This window comes from Hyaena hyaena, unplaced genomic scaffold (genome assembly GCF_003009895.1).
Source record: "Hyaena hyaena isolate Hyena2069 unplaced genomic scaffold, ASM300989v1 scaffold_582, whole genome shotgun sequence".
Classification (NCBI taxonomy): Eukaryota; Metazoa; Chordata; class Mammalia; order Carnivora; family Hyaenidae; genus Hyaena; species Hyaena hyaena.
In genome coordinates this window covers 1119503-1141367 of record NW_024081214.1, presented here as the reverse complement: position 1 = coordinate 1141367, position 21865 = coordinate 1119503, and the positions used below count along the sequence as shown (strand labels likewise).

General features: G+C 46.4%; 3 protein-coding genes across 4 annotated transcripts in view; 1 reads left to right on the top strand and 2 right to left on the bottom strand.

The window, feature by feature from the left end:
• Positions 1–1074, top strand: part of CCDC191 (coiled-coil domain containing 191) — an 88398-nt gene extending 87324 nt beyond the window's left edge. Inside the window, 1 exon segment of the mRNA XM_039256634.1 lies at positions 143–1074. Within this exon segment, the coding sequence (XP_039112565.1) occupies positions 143–287 (145 nt within the window). The 3' untranslated portion in view covers positions 288–1074.
• Positions 1075–3247: 2173 nt separating this feature from the next.
• ZDHHC23 (zinc finger DHHC-type palmitoyltransferase 23) lies at positions 3248–15470 on the bottom strand. The gene is made up of 5 exons (XM_039256662.1): positions 15218–15470; positions 14457–14626; positions 11682–12389; positions 9540–9707; positions 3248–7139 (listed from the first exon to the last, which is right to left on the bottom strand). The coding sequence occupies exons 2-5, from the start codon at positions 14597–14599 to the stop codon at positions 6872–6874; spliced, it is 1287 nt and encodes a 428-aa protein (XP_039112593.1). The 5' UTR covers positions 14600–14626; positions 15218–15470; the 3' UTR covers positions 3248–6871.
• Positions 15471–16202: 732 nt separating this feature from the next.
• GRAMD1C (GRAM domain containing 1C) overlaps positions 16203–21865 on the bottom strand; it is a 40488-nt gene continuing 34825 nt past the window's right edge. For both annotated transcript variants that reach the window (XM_039256643.1, XM_039256644.1), the window contains one exon: positions 16203–17912. In XM_039256643.1, coding sequence (XP_039112574.1) covers positions 17832–17912 — 81 coding nt within the window. In that variant the 3' untranslated portion in view covers positions 16203–17831. The remainder of the gene's footprint in view (positions 17913–21865) is intronic.

The window sequence follows — 21865 nt, the reverse complement described above, 5'->3', positions numbered from 1 at the left end:
TTCTTCATAGCACTTCTCACTGTCTGAATTCGGATCTCCGTATCTTTTATATAACATTTTATTCAAAGAATTATTCTTCTACCAATGGAAAGTCAACTTTCTCCTTAGTGTTTTAACTTTTTCTTACTTTTTATTTTTAAAGGAGGATTCTCTGGATCACATTTGAGACGTGGAAGAAATTTGCAAACTCTATGAAAGAGGAAAGGATAAAAGAAGAAAGGCGAAAGCAACTCCGCAGGAAGGTAGCTGAAATTCTCCCGGACTTCCAGATGCTCGCTCCACGGTGACTGTCGTAGCAGCAGCGGACGCTGGCCCTGGTGTCCCAGGAGTCCTTGGGGGAACGGTGTGCGTGCACAGTGCGGCGTGCAGGGTGGGCGTCCACACACACGTGCATACGCCTGCTCTGTCAAATACTTCCTGGACCAGAGGGATTACCCGCCGAATGTTCACTTCTTTCTTTGATTCCTCTTGGATTGCTAATTCACTAAAGCATTTATCACAGCAGGATTATTCAGAAGAACAGTCTAAAGCTCAACTATTCAAATGCCTCCTACATATTTTTAGAATCATAAACTTTAAAAGGGGACAAGTGTTTGCTTGCCTGAGCCTTTGAAGGCCTTATGATATAACATGAGTGGTTGACAAACGTACCTTCAAGAGAAATTAAAGGTAGTCAGTACTTAGAAAAGGAGTCACAGGTGCTCCATTACCTAGAAGGCCAGCATCAGGAACAGACATTCTGCCAGGCCCCATCCTTCTGCCCACCCCCAGTGGGAAAGCATGTGTCAGACCGGACTCGGTGCAGCTGCGGCAAAGGGCCGACCACAGACCCTCGTTTCAGAGATCCCTCCCTCCAGTGCATCCTCACCAGCATGAAGGGGATTCCAAGAGCCAACAGCTCCATCAGAAGCAGTCCAGATGTCTGTTAAAATGTGTGTTCGGGCTCACAACCGCGGCTTCACATAATATGCTCCGTCTGTCGTCTAGTCCTCAGCTCCGTTTGATCCACACACGGAGATAACTTTCTCAAAAGAAGGGTTTACCTTGAAGGTGCAGAAGACTACAAAGACTGACAAAATGAAAACACTTCATCACAAACAACAGGTTTACTGTAACAAATCCGAGTCATAGAGAAGGGCAGTCAGTAAAACCAGAAGGCCCCTTGCAGCCCCGAGCTCACTACTATTGTTTGGTAACTTGAGAATTTCAGTTGGTAAAATAAAACCATGCTGTTCAAGAAACCGCCGTCGTCTCTCACTCCCTAGGAGGAACGTGCCGTTGTGCCGCCGGCACAGTGGCCTCATCCTCTGTCTCTGGAACACGTGTAAGGATTTACTCAGAACTGACAAAACGCCCTCAGCCAAACTTGATTTCTTCTACAGACTCCCTGTCCCCACACATCCTTCCCTTTCACGTGAGTATACAGATGTCAGCTAAAAACTCATTGTGAGACCAACAAGCACTAAAGAAAACGGGACTAAAATGAACTCCTACTTCCTTAATCTCGCTCCATCCAGATCACCCTCTGCTACCCTTGCCTGTAGGACAGCACAGAACCCTGGCGGCCAGTAGCACCCAGACGCCAAATACCAACTTCAGGTCAGTTCCAAGCCTACAGATAAGGAAGGGTGAAGCGCTGAAGTCAACATGCCAAGGGCCCAAATAAATCCCATAAAGCTTAAGTTTTCTCTCAAGCTTTCCTTTATTCTTCCTTCACTCGCGCATCAATTAGGCAGTAAGTCTTTAGCAGCCCATGTTGTGACTGGGCCAGTGAGGGCTTCTTACGTACTTCAGAAACCTCCTAAAGACACACGAGAAAAATACTTTGTCAGTGACATCTGCTTCCTGAGGCACTATCCTGAAGACATGATTAGAAATGTTACCGCTAACAAAATGCCCAAACAAGCAGGATGCCTGGCCTATACTAGAAAATGTAACCAGCAGAAAAAGGCCAGTTCAGGACTAGGGTAACCTAGGTCACAGGATGGGGACCCCTCGGTAGCCAAAGCAGCGGAGCAGCTCTGACACAGGCTTTTCTAACAGCAAAACAGTTCAGGAGACACACTAAGAAACGCCATTTCCCTTAAAGAAAGCACTTTATTTTCCATTTAAGCAACTTGGTCACAGTACATTATTTTACATACATGGCAGTAATTTTTTAAATCTCCATTTAAAAGGCCTTGTGTCTGAGTCTGAGGTGATAAGAGGATATGAATACAAGTATAAAAACAGTGCAAAACATTTAGCCCGCAGCCTCCAGAGCTGGCGTCCGGAATCCCCTCGAACGTTGCTGGGCCAGTTACATTAAACATTGAATAGTAAATATTCCTGGGTGTCCTTTAGTCTAATATCAGACTCAGAAATGTAATCAAGTGCAACGGCTCCACAGCCCTAACAACTCAAACCATCAAATGACCCAGACCATAGGTCCGCGGCAGGCTGAGCTCCCAAGTTCCATGACATGGCGTCTTGGCAGTGGTGCCGTGGGAAGAAGCACGGGATGTGTGTCGCATCGATAACTAGCATAGACTAGCTCTGCTTTTAAAGATTTGCCTCTAAAGTATGAATTCTCTAGGAGTGAAGGTGCCACCAGGAAGGCTGGAGTAGCAGGAAGTCAAAAAGCCCTACTCGGAAACGTAGCTAGAAATAGCCACGACCTTTAAGAAAACTGTCTCCATTGGGGCGCCTGGGTGGCTTAGTCGGTTAAGCGTCCGACTTTCTCTTAGGTCATTATCTCGTGGTTCGTGGGTTTGAGCCCCGCGTCGGGCTCTGTGCTGACTGCCAGCTCAGAGCCTGGAGCCTGTTTCAGTCTGTGACTCCCTCTCTCTCTGACCCTCCCCTGCTCACGCTGTCTCTCTCTCTCTCCTAGAAATAAATAAAACATTTAAAAAAAAAATAGAGAAAAAAAAAGAAAACAACTGTCTCCATTAACCACTGGGTCTTTGGCTGCTGCTAAAACTACAGTGAAGCACTTGGTGCCTCCTGAAGTGGGGTTGACAGCCCACACGAGCAATAAGATTACATGTAGCTGATTTTGCAACAAGTTTCTTTTTTTTTTTTTTTTTTAGTTTATTTCTGAGAGAGAGAGAGACAGCGTGAGCAGGGGAGCGTCAGAGAGAGAGGGAGACACAGAATCTGAAGCAGGCTCCAGGCTGTGAGCTAGCTGTCAGCACAGAGCCCGATGCGGGGCTTTGAACCCACGAACCGTGAGATCATGACCTGAGCCGAAGTCGGACGCTGGGGCGCCTGGGTGGCTCAGTCGGTTGGGCGTCCGACTTCGGCTCAGGTCATGATCTCACGGTTCGTGCAACAAGTTTCTATTCATCGCAGCAAACACCCGGGAGAACGGGGGATTTTATCCAGCACTAAGCCTAGTTCTCATCCCTCCCCGCACCCCGCGCCACCGCGTCCGCAGTGTCTGATAGAACATGGCATGCTTGCCATGCTGCTGCCGAGGACGCCAGATTCCACACAGGTGCTGCAAGCAGAAGTCTCTATCATCCATGCTTGTCTGAGGAAATTCTCTCTATTCAAATGCAGGGGACCAAAATATGGCTCAAATGAAGTCTTATAAACCTACTTACCTCGTTTAGAGAGACCCTTACAGCTCACAAAACATGGTTAAACATCCTGGTTAAGACTGTGCTTCTAGATGTCGTATTTTTGCTTATATTAGTTTTGCAATAAAAAGCTAATTTCCTACCCAAAGGAAATATAGTCTATTAAGCAGATGGTCGGTATTCCAGAGAACCTTACTGGCATTGTTTTCTGGCAGTGGAAGATTCTAGTATAGAAAATTTTCTCATACTAAAAATATTAGAAGTACCAAGGGCTATTGCATAAGAGACAGTTTGTAGCAGTCTTTCCACTAGGCAGGTGGCACAATAGACGAGAACAATTACTTCATTCACCAAAGGATGACACTACTTGAATGGCAAAGATCTCCAGCATCATAAGCAGATGCAGAGGTGGCTGAGGTGAGGTGAGCAGCAATGTCCCTAAAACTCATGTAAGGCTTGTTAAGGGTCAATTCATTTCAGGTGGGCCCTGCCTGAACAAGGTACTCTTTGGATATCAGAAAAAACATTTTAAATACTGAAGGACTTTTTCCTTTCACGCAATCCTGATCCTTAACTACTTCTTCCCCTTAAATCCTCCAAATGGACTCACCTCTCTTCCCTAGGAATGGTACACAATGGCATGCCTGTTATGTGAGTGGTCAGGATATAGTGGCTCATTTACAAAGCTCCGTATCCAATATGTTCATTAACAGGCTGAGGATGTGGGGATGGGGGGACGGGGGGTGGGGGGGTGCTTGCCTCTATGGCCAACAAACTGCTGGTTTATACACCGTGCAGACCACGGCCACTGTCACCAAATGTATCTCTGGAACTCATTTGTTCACAGAGGCCTTGTCCTTTAAAGGGAAAAAAATAAATCCCTCTAATAGTTCCAGGTCATAACAAGGTGTAAGAATCTAGGAGTGTAGACTAAGGGTGTCCGAGGGCCTGGAGAAACCCTGCTCACAAACAGCCCCTTGTTTGCTGCTCCTTTTCGTGCAAATACTTCAGCAGGCTTGTACCCCCACCAAAACACCAAAGTTTTCAAAAGTTTGAGCTTTCTTCTGAAAAACGCCCATCATGAAGATCTCAAGGAACTTAAAACAAGCATCTTAGTTCCCACCACCCAGAATCGCATACAAGGAACCCTGCAGGTGTGGGTCAACTCTAGGGCTGTGTGGCTATGAAGATGGCAGTCGCTCCCAATCCTCCCACATGACCCTGGTCTCGCGGGGACTACTCATCTTTATTGTGGCCGATTTTGATGGCTGTCAAAGATTTAACAAGAGTGTCAAATTACCAACTATGCTAATGTTTCTATGAATTCTATCATCAACTGCTAGACAATCAGAGTTGCCTACACATCTGATGTTCAAGAGACCACAACTAGAGGTTTCTGGCCACAGGGGCTGTCCTTGACATTATTACTCTCTCAAACCTACGCAGAAAAGTCCTATCAGATCCAACGTTAACTCCAAACGAATGCCTGACTCTGGGCCAGCACCAGGGCATCACTGTAGAAACCACAGACTAACATCCCCAGACTTGCTCTTTGGCTCGTCCCAGGGGAATACGGAGCCTCTCACTGGTTAAACAATCCATCTCTGGGGAGAGCAGTGACAGCGACAAGACTGTATAAAAATGTGGTGAGTGAGTGTCTTAAGGACAGCTTCGTTCCATGGCAGAACTAGGGACGGTGCCAGCTGCAGAGGGAAGAGTTGCAGGAAGTAGCAGTATTTCCTCTCGACATTTATAAACCTCTTACTACGGCAGCATGCACAGAAAGACGGAAAAGCTGGCAATATTTCCCCTATATGAAGCTATAAGCCAAAGCAAATTTAAGGACTCATGAATTTTCTTTGGGATTGCAAAATAAGTACACTTATAAAACCAAACATTTCAAGAGGGTATTTCCCCCATTCCAAGATTGCCTCATCTTAATCTATGGCAGACAAGACCTATTCTCTATAAATATTTAATATTCTATACATTTTCAGTTTTAAGATATGATTAAACAGACAACTTATTATTTTAGGAAGAGCTAGGAACCGTGGTCCATTAATTAGTGGAAACCACATATACCCTGTTTCTTCTCTCCAAGTGAGATACTTTTGTCTAGGGAACGGTGAATGAGAAGTCATGTGCAAGTAAGAAATGTCAATCAATTCCTCAGAGAGTTCATGCCAGAAGAATGTGAATGCCATAGACCGGCTTTTGCAACCCAGTGCTATAACTGACAGTGTTTGAATTACTTACACGAAAAAAAAAAATCAAGCCCTTGATATTAACCAGCCACCCTACCCAGGAAAGAGGGTAAAATGCTCCCCACGAGGGTGTCTGTTCTCCTCTTCCAGCCTCATCCTAAGTGCTCTAGCACCTTCTCAGGTGAAACATGGAAAAGAGGAAAACACCAGAAATGCCTACTAGAGTTTGGAGTTATGTAGAGTAAATCCAAACAGAATAAATGTATAAGAAATAAGATAAAAAAATAAGGACTCATCACCTAAACTCATGACCAGCGTATATTACACTACCAGGAATTGTAACTGTTATCAACTGTCCCTTCAAGATCAGATGAGTGTCTACATCTATCTGGTCGTCCTCTACCTCGTTTGGGTAGTTAATGTCTAATACTTCAGAGAGTGAAATTACCGTAACTATACAATGTGGTATTTCAGGATCTTTCATTCTAAAATGCTGAAAGTGGATTACTCTGATAGTTTTGGCTTCAACATTCTGATCTATAAACAGTTTTCTCAGTCTTAGAATTTTCCTAATAATACTTCATACCTGTTGAGTGCTTTAGTCATTTTCCAGTGCCGTCCACATACCTCATCCCGCGCATGACCCTCACGAATGTGTGGTGAGCCAGGGTAGGCACTAGTACCCCCACTTTACAGATGAACCTGAGACTTGAGGAGGTGACTCAACTAAGGGTCACATGGCTATCAGGAATTGAAAGAGGGCCTGGAAACTACCCCAATCCAAACTCTCCCGCCTACTAACAGATGGGAACTGCTTTGTCAATCTGTGCACTAGCAATCCACATCCTCTTCCACATGGTGACGGAGTTAGTTAACAAGGTGACTGGAAAAGAATGGCTCTACTTTTACTGCTTCGATATAAAAATCTCTTAGGGTGAAGTCAGGAAAATTCATTTCTTCCCAGTCCAATGTCTAAACCTGAGCATGGCCCCGTACAGCCTTTAAGAAACTGGGGGTAAAAACGAACATCCTGTGTGGACACTGAAGTGTACAGTGGGAGGGAGCAGAGGGAGGGGCTGCCCCTCGCAGAGCCACACGGAAGGCACTTCAGACAATGTCCTCGGCAGGGTGGTGGAAGGGGTGGGCGCCCAGGGTGGAGAACTGGTACCAGTTCCGCAGGAAGCCCCGGTTGTACTGGCCTGTGTCCACGATGAGCCCCCAGAGGAGCCGGCGCCCCGTCTTCTGTCGAAGGGCCTGCTGGACTTCCCTCTCAGTGACGTTGTAACTGATGTTTATCAGCTGGATGAGGAAGATGTAGGCCATGCCTGCCGTGACGATCACAGAGTACCACACGCAGGTGAAGGACAGCGCTGAGCTGGGAGGAGAAAGGGTGGGTCAGGACTGCCCATCTTTTCAGTGGGAAAGTGGCGCCATGCTAACATTTGACACACGCAGTATTCCTTATGAAGGACTTCAGCGCCGTCCCCCTTCCTCTCCCGATTGGAAGATACTTTTCTACCCTCAGGACACCAGAACGCTTAATTTAGGACTGTTCCCACGACCTGTTTTATGCTATGATCATGTTTTATGCCTCTTTTTCTAGAATGTTGTATTACAGTAGCAAGGACGTTTTTGTATTTGGCGTCCCCACTCAGCCAACACAGTGCCTCCCATGACAGCATCCGTAATCTATCGAATGAATGAACAATTCCGAAATCATTCTTAACTGAGCAGACACTGCTATAAACGTCCTCAAGGAAGCTGTGGGTGGGAACGCGGAACAGTGCTAAGGCCCTGCATCGCCATTCTTTTCATTCCAGTCAGTACAACGCCGATGGACACAAATCGCTACGAGCTCTGACTTCTATGGAGGAGCCCCATCACATCTCAAATCCAGCCTCCTCAAGCCAAACAGAACTACACCAGACAGGAGAGTGCCTTTCAGCTCACCAGGAAGACTGTGAGGCCAAGGCCGTTTAATGTCTGCCAGCTGACTCTTTTCAAACATTTGCAAATGAAGGGCCAGCAGGAAATGAACCCATCCCCAGGAATCTTCATTTGTTAACCTGAAAGGGACTCAGAGCTATAATGAATTCACCAAAGAGATAAGGAAAACCAAAGCTCAATCCGGTGATGTGAAGCACATGTATGGAGGGTGAGTGCCAATGGCAGACCATGTTCCACATTCCAGGTCAGTGGCCCCCAGAAAGTTCACAAAACTCATGCTTAGCAACACACAGACATGCTCTGCTTTGGGACTTTATCACCCACATTTCACGATCTCTAACACTCTCCATACTGGAAGAAAAGGAACTGACCCTGAGGAGGACCAATCTATTCTAATGCTTACAAATCTCTAGATGGAGAACAGCAATGGGGGATCTGGCCTCAGACTAATATAAACAAATACCTCCACAGAAGCACTATGTAGGTAAAGCGGGGATTATTCTGAAAATGAAGAGTAATAAAAAAGACAAGAAGGGGCAACTGGGTGACTCAGTCTTTTAAACGTCCGACTTTGGCTCAAGTCATGATCTCACAGTTCACAAGTTGGAGCCCCACGAGAGACTCTATGCTGACAACTCAGAGCCTGGAGCCTTCTTCGGATTCTGTGTCTCCCTCTCTCTCTGCCTTTCCCCCACTCACACCCTGTCTCTCCCTCTCTCTCTGCCTTTCCCCCACTCACACCCTGTCTCTGTCTCTTGAAAATGAATAAACTTAAAAAAGAAAAAAAGAAAGATAAAGACCATGGGGGCAGAGCTGTGCTAGCTCAGACTGGAGGCCACAGACCCCATACAGCATCCACCTTGGAGGAAAATGTGATGGAGAGGACACAAAGAACACAGGCAGTGTCCCCCTCCCCCACTCCCCCCAGGGCCACAGTGCTCTGGGGAGAGACTGGCTGTGGCCAAAGCTGCAAAAACCCCCACTTACTATAATCCGAGATCCCCACAATATATAAATGTGCCCTAACCTAACAAAGGAAGTTGTGACCTAGATACCACACTCATCATGAGTGGTGATTTTTTTAAAAAGTAGAACAGGAAAAACCAATGGAGGTTATAAAGTAAAGAAATATTACAGAAATCATGAGCACACCACAAAAGGGTCAGAAGCAATAAATCCAGATAGGGCTAAAGAGCATGAAAAAGCCACAACAAAGGGAGGTCTCGCTTTGACAATCTACAACAAAGCAGACCACACACATACCCTGGGACCCCTCGCTTGTGGCTTCAGTTTCACTATTGCTACCTCGGGCATGCACGTGGTCATGTATCTGACGCTGGACTTCCCTGAGACGGGCCCTCTCTGCAGTGTACTAGTTCCTCAGTCCGTAAGGGTCAACGATCAGCACCCTAGAGAAACGCACCTATCCACTGCATAATTTTGTTGACAATTTCTTTTTTTTTCTTTTTTAATGTTTTTTTAAATTTATTTTTGAGAGTCAGAGAGACAGCGTGAGCAGGGGAGGGTCAGAGGGAGAGAGATACAGAATCTGAAGCAGGCTCCAGGCTCTGAGCTAGCTGTCAGCACAGAGCCTGATGCGGGGCTCGAACCCACAAACTGTGAGATCATGACGTGAGCCCAAGTCAGATGCTTAACCAACTGAGCCACCCAGGCGCCCCAACAATTTCAAGGATACCCAGCATCCGATAACTTGTCCTATGTTTTGGTTGAACACTCATGAGCTGGCAGCAGATCACAGCCCCTTACATTAATGGCAACATCCTTTCCCTCTTCTACGGACCTCTGTGCTACGGCAGCCACATCTCACCTGTAATCTGCGTAAACTCCGGGACAATAGAAGAGAGCTGTGAAGACACTTCTATCTCTACAAATGGTGTCCAAGGTCAGTGTTATCCCATACACCGAGGTGAGCAAGAAGATCGAAAGGGCAAGTATAAATGCTTGATGATTTGATTCTCCAACACAGCTATTTATCCTCAAAACAGCATAGGGGGAAGAAAAAGCAAACATTTTTAAAAGTTGTTGATACAGATGGTAGCTAGATTCATCATGGTGATCATTTCATAATGAACATAAACACTGAATCACGATGCCGTGCATCTGAAAGTAATATAACATTGTAGATCAAGTTCAGTTCAATGAAAAAGAAAGAAAAGTTCCCCATATAACTCACATAATAAACAAGAAAACTGTAAAAACAGGGATAATGTGACTATCAGTAACTAAAAACTAAGTTCTCTTATTTTTCAACTTGAGGGAATTAAACACTTGCCCACTGAGAGGTGGAGTCTCAAAGACTCTGCTCTTTCCAAAGTGAAATTATATCATTAGTTTAAGGACAAACTAAGTTAAAAGCAGAAGCCAGCTAACAAATAGTAACAAATCTATTACCCAACTATGAAGAGAGTTAATACTGTAGCCACCATGTTGAGGAAAGGGTGATATCAGTTATGAAAACTTAAAAATACTAAACCAGAATTATTTTACAGTATAGGAAAAAATACGTTAAATATATATGTGTATATACACACACACACAGCAACACAAAAATCCCAAGAGGTCAGAAACGTGGCATGGGGTGGAGAATGACTCGCTAATACACAGACTACTCCTCAGGGGAAAAGTTCTGTCTCATGACCAGGTGGAGGGCAGTGGACTGGCATCCCTGGTGCCCACTGCACACCAGATGCCCATGTGGGCAGAGATCTTCTACACAGAGCTGTCAGGCCCCCTGCAAACCAGCCCTGTAAACAGGCCGCCACCACACACACACACACACACACACACACGCACGCACGTGCACAAGAATACATGACGAACACCCAGAAGTGGAAAACTGAAAAGTGAAAATACCTGTTCACTCCTAAAGAAAGTCCCAGAAAAGAGCTGTCCCTGTACCTGAACCCACACCTGAGGTCCGCTCCAAGGCCCTCCTGGCCTTGCTGCACCCTCCTCCTCCTCCTCCAGGTCCCCTTCTATGGGCGGGGGCAGGGTGGGGCGGGGCAGGCTACACTCCCAGAATCCTCAGCATCCTAGCCATAAAACGCATAGTTCCCTGACCACAAGTGCCTGGAGAACTAGAGCAGCAAACGCACTACTTAGAGCACTGGCATCAGAAGAGCTACACCCCCTTTCAGATTCACTCCGTGAAACAAACAGCAACACTGTCTTCAAAAGTTACACTCCATGCTGTATGGGCCTTATGTGTCCTACTTCGGCACTGGCCAGCTGGGAGGTACCAAAAAAGCCCCACTTTCAGGGCACCTGGGTGGCTCAGTCACTTAGGTGTCTGACTCTTCATCTCCACTCGGGGCATGATCTCGTGGTTTGTGGGTTTGAGCCCCGCGTCGGGCTCTGTGCTGATAGCGCAGAGTCTCTCTCTCTGCCCCTCCCCTGCTCTCTCTCTCAAAATAAACAAAATTTAAAAAAAAAAAAAAAAAGCCCACCTCTCTATAAATAACAAAACAGGAAGGCACCTGGTAGCGCCTTCCCTCAACAACGCAGACCAGGAGTCACGAGAACGGGAAAGGACGTACGGTGAGGGGACAGGGTCACCTACAAACACAGGAACACTTTCTCGAGCTGTGTTCAAAAGGTACAGCAAAGGGAAACGTGCCTATACGGAGTCTGATCCCTTCATTTTTTGAAAACACCGTTTGGCTGCAGATACATCTCTTGCAGGAAGGAGAAGGTAACTGAGGGGCAGCTCAGAAGGGAACAGCAAAATAGCACCACCACCACCACCACCCTTCAGGGAACGACTGAGGGGGCTACATCTGTGAGACTGGGAAGCTGGTGACTCAGTGGGAACATCACACCAGAGCACAAATATCTGCAAGGTGTAAAGCTGGCAACGAGTGAGATTTCAGGGGGCGCAAAGGGAGAGCAAACGCGGCCAGAGTCTCGTGTGAATTTACACTCTGCGAGCCCCCAGATTTCCCCAACATACCAGACACAATGGTGGTCCATTCTCCTCACACAGATGCCACAGATCCGGCAATGCCACGCCCGGGCTGGTCGCACCAGCTGGCACTTGGCACACCAGTCCTCCTTGACCTTAGTGGGGCTTCCAGCCAGCGCCCTGGAAGAGCCCTTGGGATCATCCTTCGGCGTGCGGTTGTTGAGACTGCCAGACGTTTCTGCGCCAGGGAACCCTTTGGTCTTCTGCCCTTTTCTGTTCAGGCATTCAGCCTGGCTGGTGCTGAGAGATCTGTCACTGCTTGCTGGATTTCTGAGGTAGCCTGGATTCTTCTTGGCTCTGTACAAGGCTAAGAGTATCAGAAACAACCCGCAGGTAAGAAGAGCCAGCTGAGTAGGCCCCACACGCCCTTTGGGGACCACTTCCTGCAGGAATACATAGTACATGTAGCCCAGAGAGAACAGTCCGAGGCTCAGGAAAAACAGAGTCTGTTCTTTCCTTCTGTGAGTGAGGTAGTAGTACCACAGAGCCAGCACAGGAAGGGAGGTCAAAACCACCACCCCCAGGAGGAAATGCCAGGAAGCCACGCGGAGGAAGACGGGCAGGAGGATGAGTGGGGGGATGATGCTAATGTTAACTTTTTTGGCTCCCCGAAGCCAAGGAATTCGGAGGCGATCGGAAATAGTATCCATGATTCTTTCGCAAGTCTCTGGTTGCACGGATTTACATGTAATCCATCTATTCAGAAGAGCACAAAGAGAAGGCACTTCACATGGGGTTTGCTGAATGAAAAACCACTGAACACCCTAAGCCAAACAGCAGGATAAATGATGACAGAGGCCAAAGGCCAATATTCTGCTTCCATACTACTAAGCGCGAGCTTTCCGGATCACGTATCATTGTTTAAAATGAAAGAGAAGCTACCATTTAGAAATTCAACAGTTAAAACCATTTCTCCTTGAAGCAAATACACAGGAATACACAGACATTCTGTACAAGTACTGTTTAGATTTAGAAGGGTATAGAGACATAAGATCCTCAAAACAATCGACAATCTAGCTGCGAAAACAACCTGGGAATTCAGGAAACATCAGGTAAGAGACAAAGGAGCAAAATCACCCAGTGAACTAGTGTGGGCAAACACTGGGAGGAGCACTCAGAGGAGAGTGAACACTTCTGGGTGGAATCACTAGAGAGGTCTCTGTGAACAAAAGGTGGGCTCTGCGCCCGACCCCGAGGGCTGGCTGGTACTGACTGGTGTGGGGAGCCGGCGGGGGGGGGGGGGGGGGGGGGGGGGGGGGGGGGGGGGGGGGGGGGCGCGGGGGGGACAGGAGGCAGGGAGGCGGCCCACCGCAGAGGCATGTGTACAGCACAACCCTGTCCTGTGCCCAGGGAGTAAACCAGTCTAGCAAAGCCAGGGGGCTGCCTAAGAATGGAGATCAAACTGGTAAGGAGAAACGACGGAGCTTCGTGGACACACGGTATTTGTTGGCTTTTTGTGGACACTTGGGCTCATAAGACAACGGTCAGTTCAAGGAATAACTGACCACAGACAGACAATTTGGAAAAGTAAGGCGACAACTCGAGCGTGAGGGGAGATGACCACATGGGAGCGGTACAGGGCAGCAGGACAGTGGAAAGACCGGGAATCTATCTTCGGAGAAAGGTAAGGAGAGAACTCAGCAACAGCCCAGGTCTCCAGGGCTAGGAGAGAGGAAGAGCTGGAAGGTTAATGGAAGCGCTGTGGTCTCAACTGATGGAAGTTATGGAAACAGCATCATTTTCCCATTCCTTAAAGCAGGGTGCTCCATTTGCTCAGTATGAACTTTAAACGGAGTCCATTTAAAAACACCTGTAAAAAAGACTACAGACACTGTCAAGGAAGAATTACAACAGGACTGTAGGTCTTCAGGCCTCTGGTAGTAAACTACAATGTCACAAGACCGCTTTTCATGTCGACACGGATGCACCAAGCTCTAAGTCCGCAACGTGCCTCTGCGGTGACTTTTTTAACCGGAAATAATTATTCAAAGGAAAGGCAACTTGCCAAATGTCCTTATTCTTCTCCTACACTATGCTTTCCGTATGGCAACAGTTTTTAGATATATAATTATTTACAAAATGGATAAACACCTCGTTATTACCGTTGGGCACCAAATTTTTCTCATTGATGTTAAAAGTCATCTTTTTGGACAGTAATTTCCAACACTTAGGACTGATGCTGAAAATAAAAGCCAAATACAATTATCGGTCAAGACCATGTTGCTGCCCACGCTGCAAACAGCCAGGCAGGGGAAGGAGGTGCCTTCTGGTGAGACCAGTTCCAACAGCAGGAACGTGATCATTCAGCCCGCAAGACCCTTTGCAGCCGGGTGCAGCCCAGCCTCAAGTAGTTGGTCACAGATGCTGAGATGACTGAGAATGTAGGCACTTCCTGGTACTAATGTGCTCATTTTAAATTTACGGATTCTGGGGGCCTGCACTTCATTTTTTTTTAAATACATTTAACATGTCACTATCCCTTTATTTGCCTGTTCTCTCCATCATCTTCTCTCTTTAAAAATAAAAAAAAAAAATAATGTCCTACTTAACCGAGCTGAATAGACAGCTGTGCAGTTGTGCACTACTGAGTAATCCACCTTTACAAAACCCTCACACTGGACACAGAAGACAACTCTCAATTTTAGATCCTTGGGAATAGCATCAGGAGCAAATCCTAGTGTTGGGGATGGCTAAGCTTAAAGTATGCTTGGTAGTTTTCAAAAGGGCCAGGGGCTCAGCTTCAAGAAACACTCGGCCCCTTACCTATCGCACCCTTCATCGAGATCTTGGCAATCACATAAACAGGCAGCCACGTGGTTCTTTTCCCCATTTCGATCTATGTACTCGCAGCAGCACAGGGGCTCCAATTCAGGTTCTTCCGCTTTGTTTGTCTTCACTGGCTTCATACTGCCCTTCTGTGTCACGATTTCCACCTGTCACCATGAGTGGTAAGAAGCCCTCAGAAGGTAAAGGTGGAAAGAACACAACACATCTTGTAAACACATCCACACCTCTCTCTGATTTTCCGCCAACGCCTGAGAAATCAAAAATGAGAAGAAAGGGGGGAGGGGAGGGGGTGTCTCGTTCTCATCAGGCTTTTCTCTCTCGGCTTGGCCAGACACGGAGCTCTAGGGGCTCCGAGCCGCGTTCACCGCCCCTTCGCACCAAGGCTGGAGCCGTCTGGGCACCAGCCGTTCCCATGGTGACAGCCGACCACACGGCCCCGGAGAGCCAGGGCGCGGGCGGCTGCGCTCACCTGCCGGTGCAGGCTGGGGAGGGCCGAGCGGTCCCCGCCCAAAGCCTGGGCGCAGGTGGAAACTCACCCTCGGGGTTGCGGCCGGCGTTTGCACCCGGCTCGGGGGAGGCCCCCAGGCGCCCGCGCAGCGCTCGGAGTCGCTGTCCAGCCCCACCGCTCCGGCTCCTAGCAGGGCGCCCCTCTCCCGCCTCCGCCGACCGTGAGGACGTGGGAGGGCCGCGAGCGCCGCCCCGCCCCGCCCGAAGAATGACCTTGGAAGGCAAGTTACCTGCGCTCCAGGGCCGAGGTGCAGCTGCAGCCAGAAAGGCCGAGGTGGAGGGGAGAACGGCCGTTTCCTCCCGAGGCGCGGACGCGTCTGCCCAGCTCGGAGCCGGGGGGCTCTCGGTGTGACGGCTGGAGTCTCCTGGACCCCGGCACCGCTCCGCCGCGCCTTCGCCGCCGCCCACCTGTGAGCACAGCCGGCCACGGCCCGGCAGTGCGCCCGCCGCCCCCCTGCCCGCCGGGATCGGCGTGGCAGGTCCGCGCGCGCTTCCGGGTGCCCCGCCTCCGGCGCTGGGGATACCCGCCCGCACGTGCGCCGCCCGCCGCCCCGCGGAGCCCGCCGGTGAGACCCCTCCCCCGGCCCGAGGCCTGACGACCCGAGGACGCGGGGATCGGAGGACCGGAGGACGCGCTCGGGGCGCCGGCGGCGGGACGCAGGGCTGGCCCGGCACCTCCGCCCCGCCCGGCCCCCGTGCGGCCCCGCCGGTGCCTGCGGGCAAGCGGCACGTGGGCGGGGCAAGCCCAAGCCCACGGCCAAGGGAAGTGCCCACGGAAAAACGGGAACCTCGGGAACCCGGAGGATTCCCAAAGTACTGGGGACTTGTGGGTCGGCCAGCCTTCATTCAACGCGGGCAACAGGCTTAGGCGGAGATCTCCGCCGCGAACTGTTACCTAGGTACCGCCCCCAAATTCTCCAGCCCGCCCCTTAAAGGCCTACAGCCGTCCCTGATCTGTTAATTTATAAAGCTTGTTCATTTTCATCATTTCTGGCAAGGAGATTCTACATTAGACCAGCGGGCCTACTAGTACTTTTGTTCCAACAGTCTGCATATTTGAAATGAAATTATCCGAAGAGTAGAGTCCTCTTTGGATTTTATTTTTGCACAAAATGTTAAAAGAGTGTAGGCCCACATACACTCTTTCACTGTAGCAGCGTTTCTAGGTTTTTTTTTTTTTTTTTGGGGGGGGAGGCTTAACAAAAAAAGAAAAACTACAACTCAGACATTTTGGGTTTTATTGATATCAATTTACATAACAGGTTTAAATGCAATTAATTAAATTCTGCATATATACATGTTGAGTCTTAATCTATAAAGCAACTTTGTTAATTTTCTTTGAGGTATATTTATGAAGTACAAGTTTTAAAGAACATCACAAAAATATTCAGCTTGCCACTGATCATTTTTGTGAATTTAACAAAGAACAAGTCTTCAAGTTTAATATCCAGTGACTCTTGCTCACAGCCAGACACTTCATAAATCCCTATTTAAAAAAACCCCAGGTTAAGTACACAGGTACTCTAAGGTAGGTTTGTTGGGAACCACCCAGAGAAATCCATTTTCCTTGTAATACTTTCATTCTCTACAGGCATCTCAAAAATTACTTTAGCAATCTCATGTGGCTTTGGTGACTCTGGGGAAAAAAACATATAACGAAAGGGAAGCGTTGTCCAAAAGTAAGAATATATACAAATTATTCCGCACTATCTTTCCCTTGTTCCAAAGGCATCATATTGAGACATATATGCCTAAAAACTTTTCATGAAAGAGCCAAAGCTTCTGTGTGACTTAGAACTTCAGTCATTGCACTAGTATTAGGACACAGTGGCCCCAAAAGTTTTTATTGAAGAGCTAAAGTTTGTGTCTGGTTATAACTTACCAATTGAAACAAGGCACACACATGAATGAATAAGTGAAGACATATATGACTACTGAACAGTAATCCGCAGATTATTTTCAACTAGGTGGTTCACTTCCACCATGGAAGAGTGCTAAACTGAAGCCTCACTTAGTTCAAGTATTCATTTGATCTGTCACTAAGTGCCCAGATTTTAAAATAACCCTCTAGTTTTTAAAATCAGAGCATGGTTCTTCATTTTGAGTGTTAGCATCCTACATGCCTCCTTTTCGAGAATTTACTCCTCTGCCATTTGAGACATGAAGAGGCAAGATAATATCACCTCTCATAGCTCCTGAAACAACTATATTTTCAAAAAGATACAACATGGCTCAAGAAACTTTCAGTTAATAATTTCCAAGTTGCAGATTCAAAACTTGATTACTGAATTCCCATACTAAAACAGAGATGAAGACATTGAAATATCTACAGTACTTAGAAATGTTATAATATATGCCTGAAACCTGGTCCTTCAAAATTCGTAATGATAGAGATGTTTATTCTTAAATTGTTTTCCTTAGCATCTTGAATGTATCTCAGCTGGGAAGCAGCCTGTTGGACACGTACTGATTCTTTGCTAACAGATAAAGCATCAAACTTCAAACCTCATTGTAAAACTACTCAGTTCGGAGTGTCTCATTTTCTTTTTGTATCATAGAAATTCAAATCCAAGACATATTTCACTGGAAATATTGACTAGAGAATATTTCCACTGGAGAATTCCACTGCTTAGAATTAGGTATAAGAAGTGAAGGAATGGATTGTTAAGGCCATCAGAGACCAGTCATCACATTAATGTTATTAAAAAGAATGTTCGTATTAGAAATACCAATAATGACAAAATATGGAAATGTTCCTGTGACAATTCAAATCCTTCATCCTCTGGTTTTCTTCAAGATGTTTGCTTTTAGTTCCAAGTATCTCTACTTCAGGCCTTGCGATCACTAGCTTTTGACAGTCATGCCAGTCTTGTTCTTGTTTAGTAGATCAAAAGTTCTCTGAAGCATAACGAGTGAGCTCTTTAACTGCAGACAAAATTAATTTTCAAAATCGGATTAAACTTTATCTGATTGTTTTTATGCCAAAAGGTTACGTTTATATATTCAACATAGTTCTGTTTCTACTGATGCCCAGATGAAAGACCGAATTTATAAAACAGCCGGCTGCTTCGGGTACAGGTACGGGTCAGTACGCCTGCTCAGGAGCTCTTCCTGTCTGCAGTGGCCCGCTCTTCTCCCTGTACGGTCCTGCTGCTCATTCTGCCTCCCAGCAGGTGGTTTCCTTAAATGGTTTCTTAAGTGGCAATGGTCTTGCCACTGTCCCCTGAATGACTCGAGTTCCACCTCCAGGCCTTTGTTCACTATTTCCTTCATGCTGTATTCACCCATCTGAAACTCCCCCATCCCCCCCATCCCCATGCATGCAACCTTCCCTCATCATCCTGCCTTTGAACTCCCAAAGCATTACTACTTACTTGACATTTAACTTTCTACTTTTTTTTTTTTATTTTGAGGAGAGTGCACAGGGGAGAGGGAGGGAGGGGGTGGAGAGAGAATCTCAAGCAGGCTTTGCTCCAATGGGGGGTGGGGGGGGGTGTGATTCCCAACCCTGCAATCATGATCTGAGCGGAAACCAAGAGTTAGTTGCTCAACTGACTGAGCCACCCAGGTGCCCCAACTTTGTACATTTTTATAGTTTTTAACAACACACATGGACATCTGATTTTTCTAATCAAATTATAGGCAACTTGAGAGCAAGAATTCTTCTTCTTTGTATTCATTCATTTGTTCATTCAGTAAATGGTAATTGCTTACCTCGTAGATGCTGGGTTTGCACTGAGCTCAGCACTGCATGTACAATGGTGAACCAAATAGGCACCGTCCCTGCGGTCCTGGAGTTGACAGACTAGTCAGGGATACAGGGCTCACACAATGTATTCAATTTCTGACTGGAGGTTTGTAGTGTCATTTTCTGAGATTATGTCAACTAGAAGAGAATTAGGCCTAGCTCAGGATGAAAACTGAAGTCTGCATGATCAACGTGTGGTGGCCTGTTAGCATCCAGGTGAAGATGCCAAGTCAGCAAGTAACCGCGTGAGTCTGGAGCTCAGGGAAGAGTTTAGGATAAGCGAGAAGGATACGGGAATCAATGGCACACGTGGCACAAATTAGGGGAGTGAATGAGGCCACCCGAAGGGAAGGTGAGGAGAAGAGAAGAGAATCTAATGAAGAAAGTCTGGAGCATTGGGCCAGGAACAGGTCAAGTAGAGGAGATAGTTTCAACCAGCAAAAGGTCGTTTTACTTTATGCTAAGCCAAAGAAGCCAGTCACAAAAGACCATATAGTATATGATTCCATTTATATGAAATGTCCAGAGTGGGCAAACCCATAGAAATAAAAAGTAGATTAGTGACTGTAGAAGCTGAGAGAGTTAAAGATGGCGAAAGACTACTAATGGATATAGGGTTTCTTTTGGGGATGATAAAAAATGCTCTGGAATTAGTGGTGATGGTGGTATAACTTTGTGATTATATTAAGAATTCCTTAAAAGGTGAATTTTATAGTATGTCAATTATATCACAATAAAGCTGGGTTTTTATGGTTTTAAAGAAGGCAAGATTAGATACATTGCAAGAAGAGTGGTCAGCTCTGTCAAACACTCATGCTGTAAGATGAAAACTAAAAAAAAAGCTATATTAATTTTAACAGCCAGAGTCTGCCACTGGGGACTTTGGCACAAGCAATATCAGTGGAAAGTGTGGGGAAGAAAACAAGGCAGGAGTGAGCTGAAGAACGACTATAGGCTTAAATACAGGCATCCAATTTTGCTCCGTCCCGAAATCCCACTAAAAGCACAAAAAAAGAGACTCTTTAAAGGCATAAATCCACATGGACAGGGAGAACAGAAAGGCGAAAGCAGCAACATAGCTTTGGAAACAAGAAAGCAGCTGGATGACTAGGAGACCAGAAAAACTAGACTCCTAAGCTAACTGCAGAGAAAGCGGAGAACCAACCAAAGCTACCCTGAAGGATCCTCAAAAGCCTCAGGAATTGACAGGAATCCCTGGAAGTGGGAATAAAGAAGAGGGACTAATGTAATGACTGGATGGCATTTGAGCTCTTCTACTACCTGGTAGAAGTCTACAATTTTATTTTCTGGAGAGGATAGAACGGAGGACCTCTGGTTGACCCAGGGACAATAAGACACCGTTTAGGACAGCAGTGTCGTCCCCAAGATGGAAATTATGTGAAAAAGTGTTGAGACCATCGTCCTCTGCCCTGCCCTCTTCCATCCCTCTACTTTCACTCTGCTCCTAAAATGCTGGCAGCCAGCCTTAATCCTTTGGGTGGAGACTGGAAGACTTTTCTCTATAGAAACTGACCAATCTAAGATGAAAGGCCTAAAGGTGGTGATATCAGCATTTCCCAAACAACAGCCCAACCAGATCTACAGAGAAGTTCAGGAGACACCAGCCCAAACGACATTATAAGCTTAAGAACTTCTGATCTGCACAAGCAGACAACCAAGGACTACAGACATCTACTGAAATCTAACTTTAAGGATAGAAACCAAAATGGGGGAAAAGATCTTGATGGAAAGTGAGTATGGAAGAGTAAGAGGATAAGTTTTTAGCCATTGGTCATAAGATCAGAGAGATGAAGATACTACAGGCATTTAAAAAGATCATAATGCCATAAAAAAAGAAAATGCAGAGAAATCACAGGTCTTTGGAATCAAAAACTTATTACTAACAATTGAAGAAACAATTTTGTGAAGATTGGGTTGAGGAACTCTGAGGAAGCAGAACAAAAAGGCAAAGATGGAAGCTCAAGAGAAAAAGTAAGATTAGACAGCCTGTCCAAAAGAAGGCAGACATCTCAATTTCAGGAGCCGCAGAAAGTCAGAAAAGAGAGTCAGAAACTAAAGGGCATGAGTTTCCAGATTAAAGGATGAGGAACGGTAACAGCCTCAGAATTTTCAACAGCAACACTAGAAGCAGAAAAACAATGGGGCAATGTCTTAAAAGCTCTGAAAGAACATGTTTCCAAGCTAGAGTTCTCCTCCCAGCCAAACTAGTAATCAAGGGGAAGGATGGAGTAAAAAACTTGCACACAAGTTTAAGATGACATCTTAAAATATTTACTTCCATGCCCTCTTCCTTAGGATGCTGCTACAGAATATGCTCCATTAGAAGGAGGGAGTAAACCAGGAAAGCAGAAAACATTGTGGATACGGGAAGCAGAGCAGGTGCTCACCAGGAATCCTCAGGACAGTAGCTGTGGACCTGCAGAGAGGGCCCTGCGGCCGGACAGGGGCCAGTCAGGAGGCTCCACTCACAGAATACTCAAGGTGAACAAAGGTTATGAGAGACTTATAAACCAACAGAGCTTTAGGAGATGAGATACTTATAAATAATATGGTTAACGAATCAACTGCAATAAGACAATTTCAGGAATAAGAAAAGAAAGGACAGAAAAGAAAAAGTAGTCCTGGTTTACTCCATGGCTCAGCCCAGAAGAGCAAACTTTGTCAAAACAAAGTAAACACTAGATAGATACCGATCAAACCCAAAATTGTCACTTCCTTGGGAGGATGGGGGAATCAGAAATGGCAGCAGGAAGAGGTGAAAAAAAAGGAAACAAAACATTTGTCTTCCACAATAGGTCCTATGATCATGTCTAAAACTGAAAAGTCAGGAAGTATCAATACAGCTTATTGTTCATAAATATGGAGGTAAACACCAAAAGAAACTAAAAGAGCTAAAGATGGCTGTGTTTGGGACAGTATATAGTGGGGACTGCTGTTTTTCAGAACAATCCTGGTAGAACAAGTTAACCATGTGAAGAAATGACTTTGGTGACAATAAAACCTTAAAGAAGTGAACGGCTTATGAAGGATAAAGTGGTGACAGCCACCACAGGCAACTGGGAAAGAGCCCAACTGTGAAAGGGCGCAAAGAGAGAGACGGGCAGAGAGA

Bases quoted from the DNA above. Each gene is read 5' to 3' on its own strand.
- ZDHHC23 (XM_039256662.1), bottom strand. From the start codon at position 14,599: ATGAAGCCAGTGAAGACAAACAAAGCGGAAGAACCTGAATTGGAGCCC. The intron at 12,390-14,456 runs GTAAGGGGCCGA...TCTTCTGAATAG, and splicing joins CTCGATGAAGGGTGCGATAG to ATGGATTACATGTAAATCCG. The intron at 9,708-11,681 runs GTATGTTGGGGA...TGCTGTTTTGAG, and splicing joins ATGGACCACCATTGTGTCTG to GATAAATAGCTGTGTTGGAG.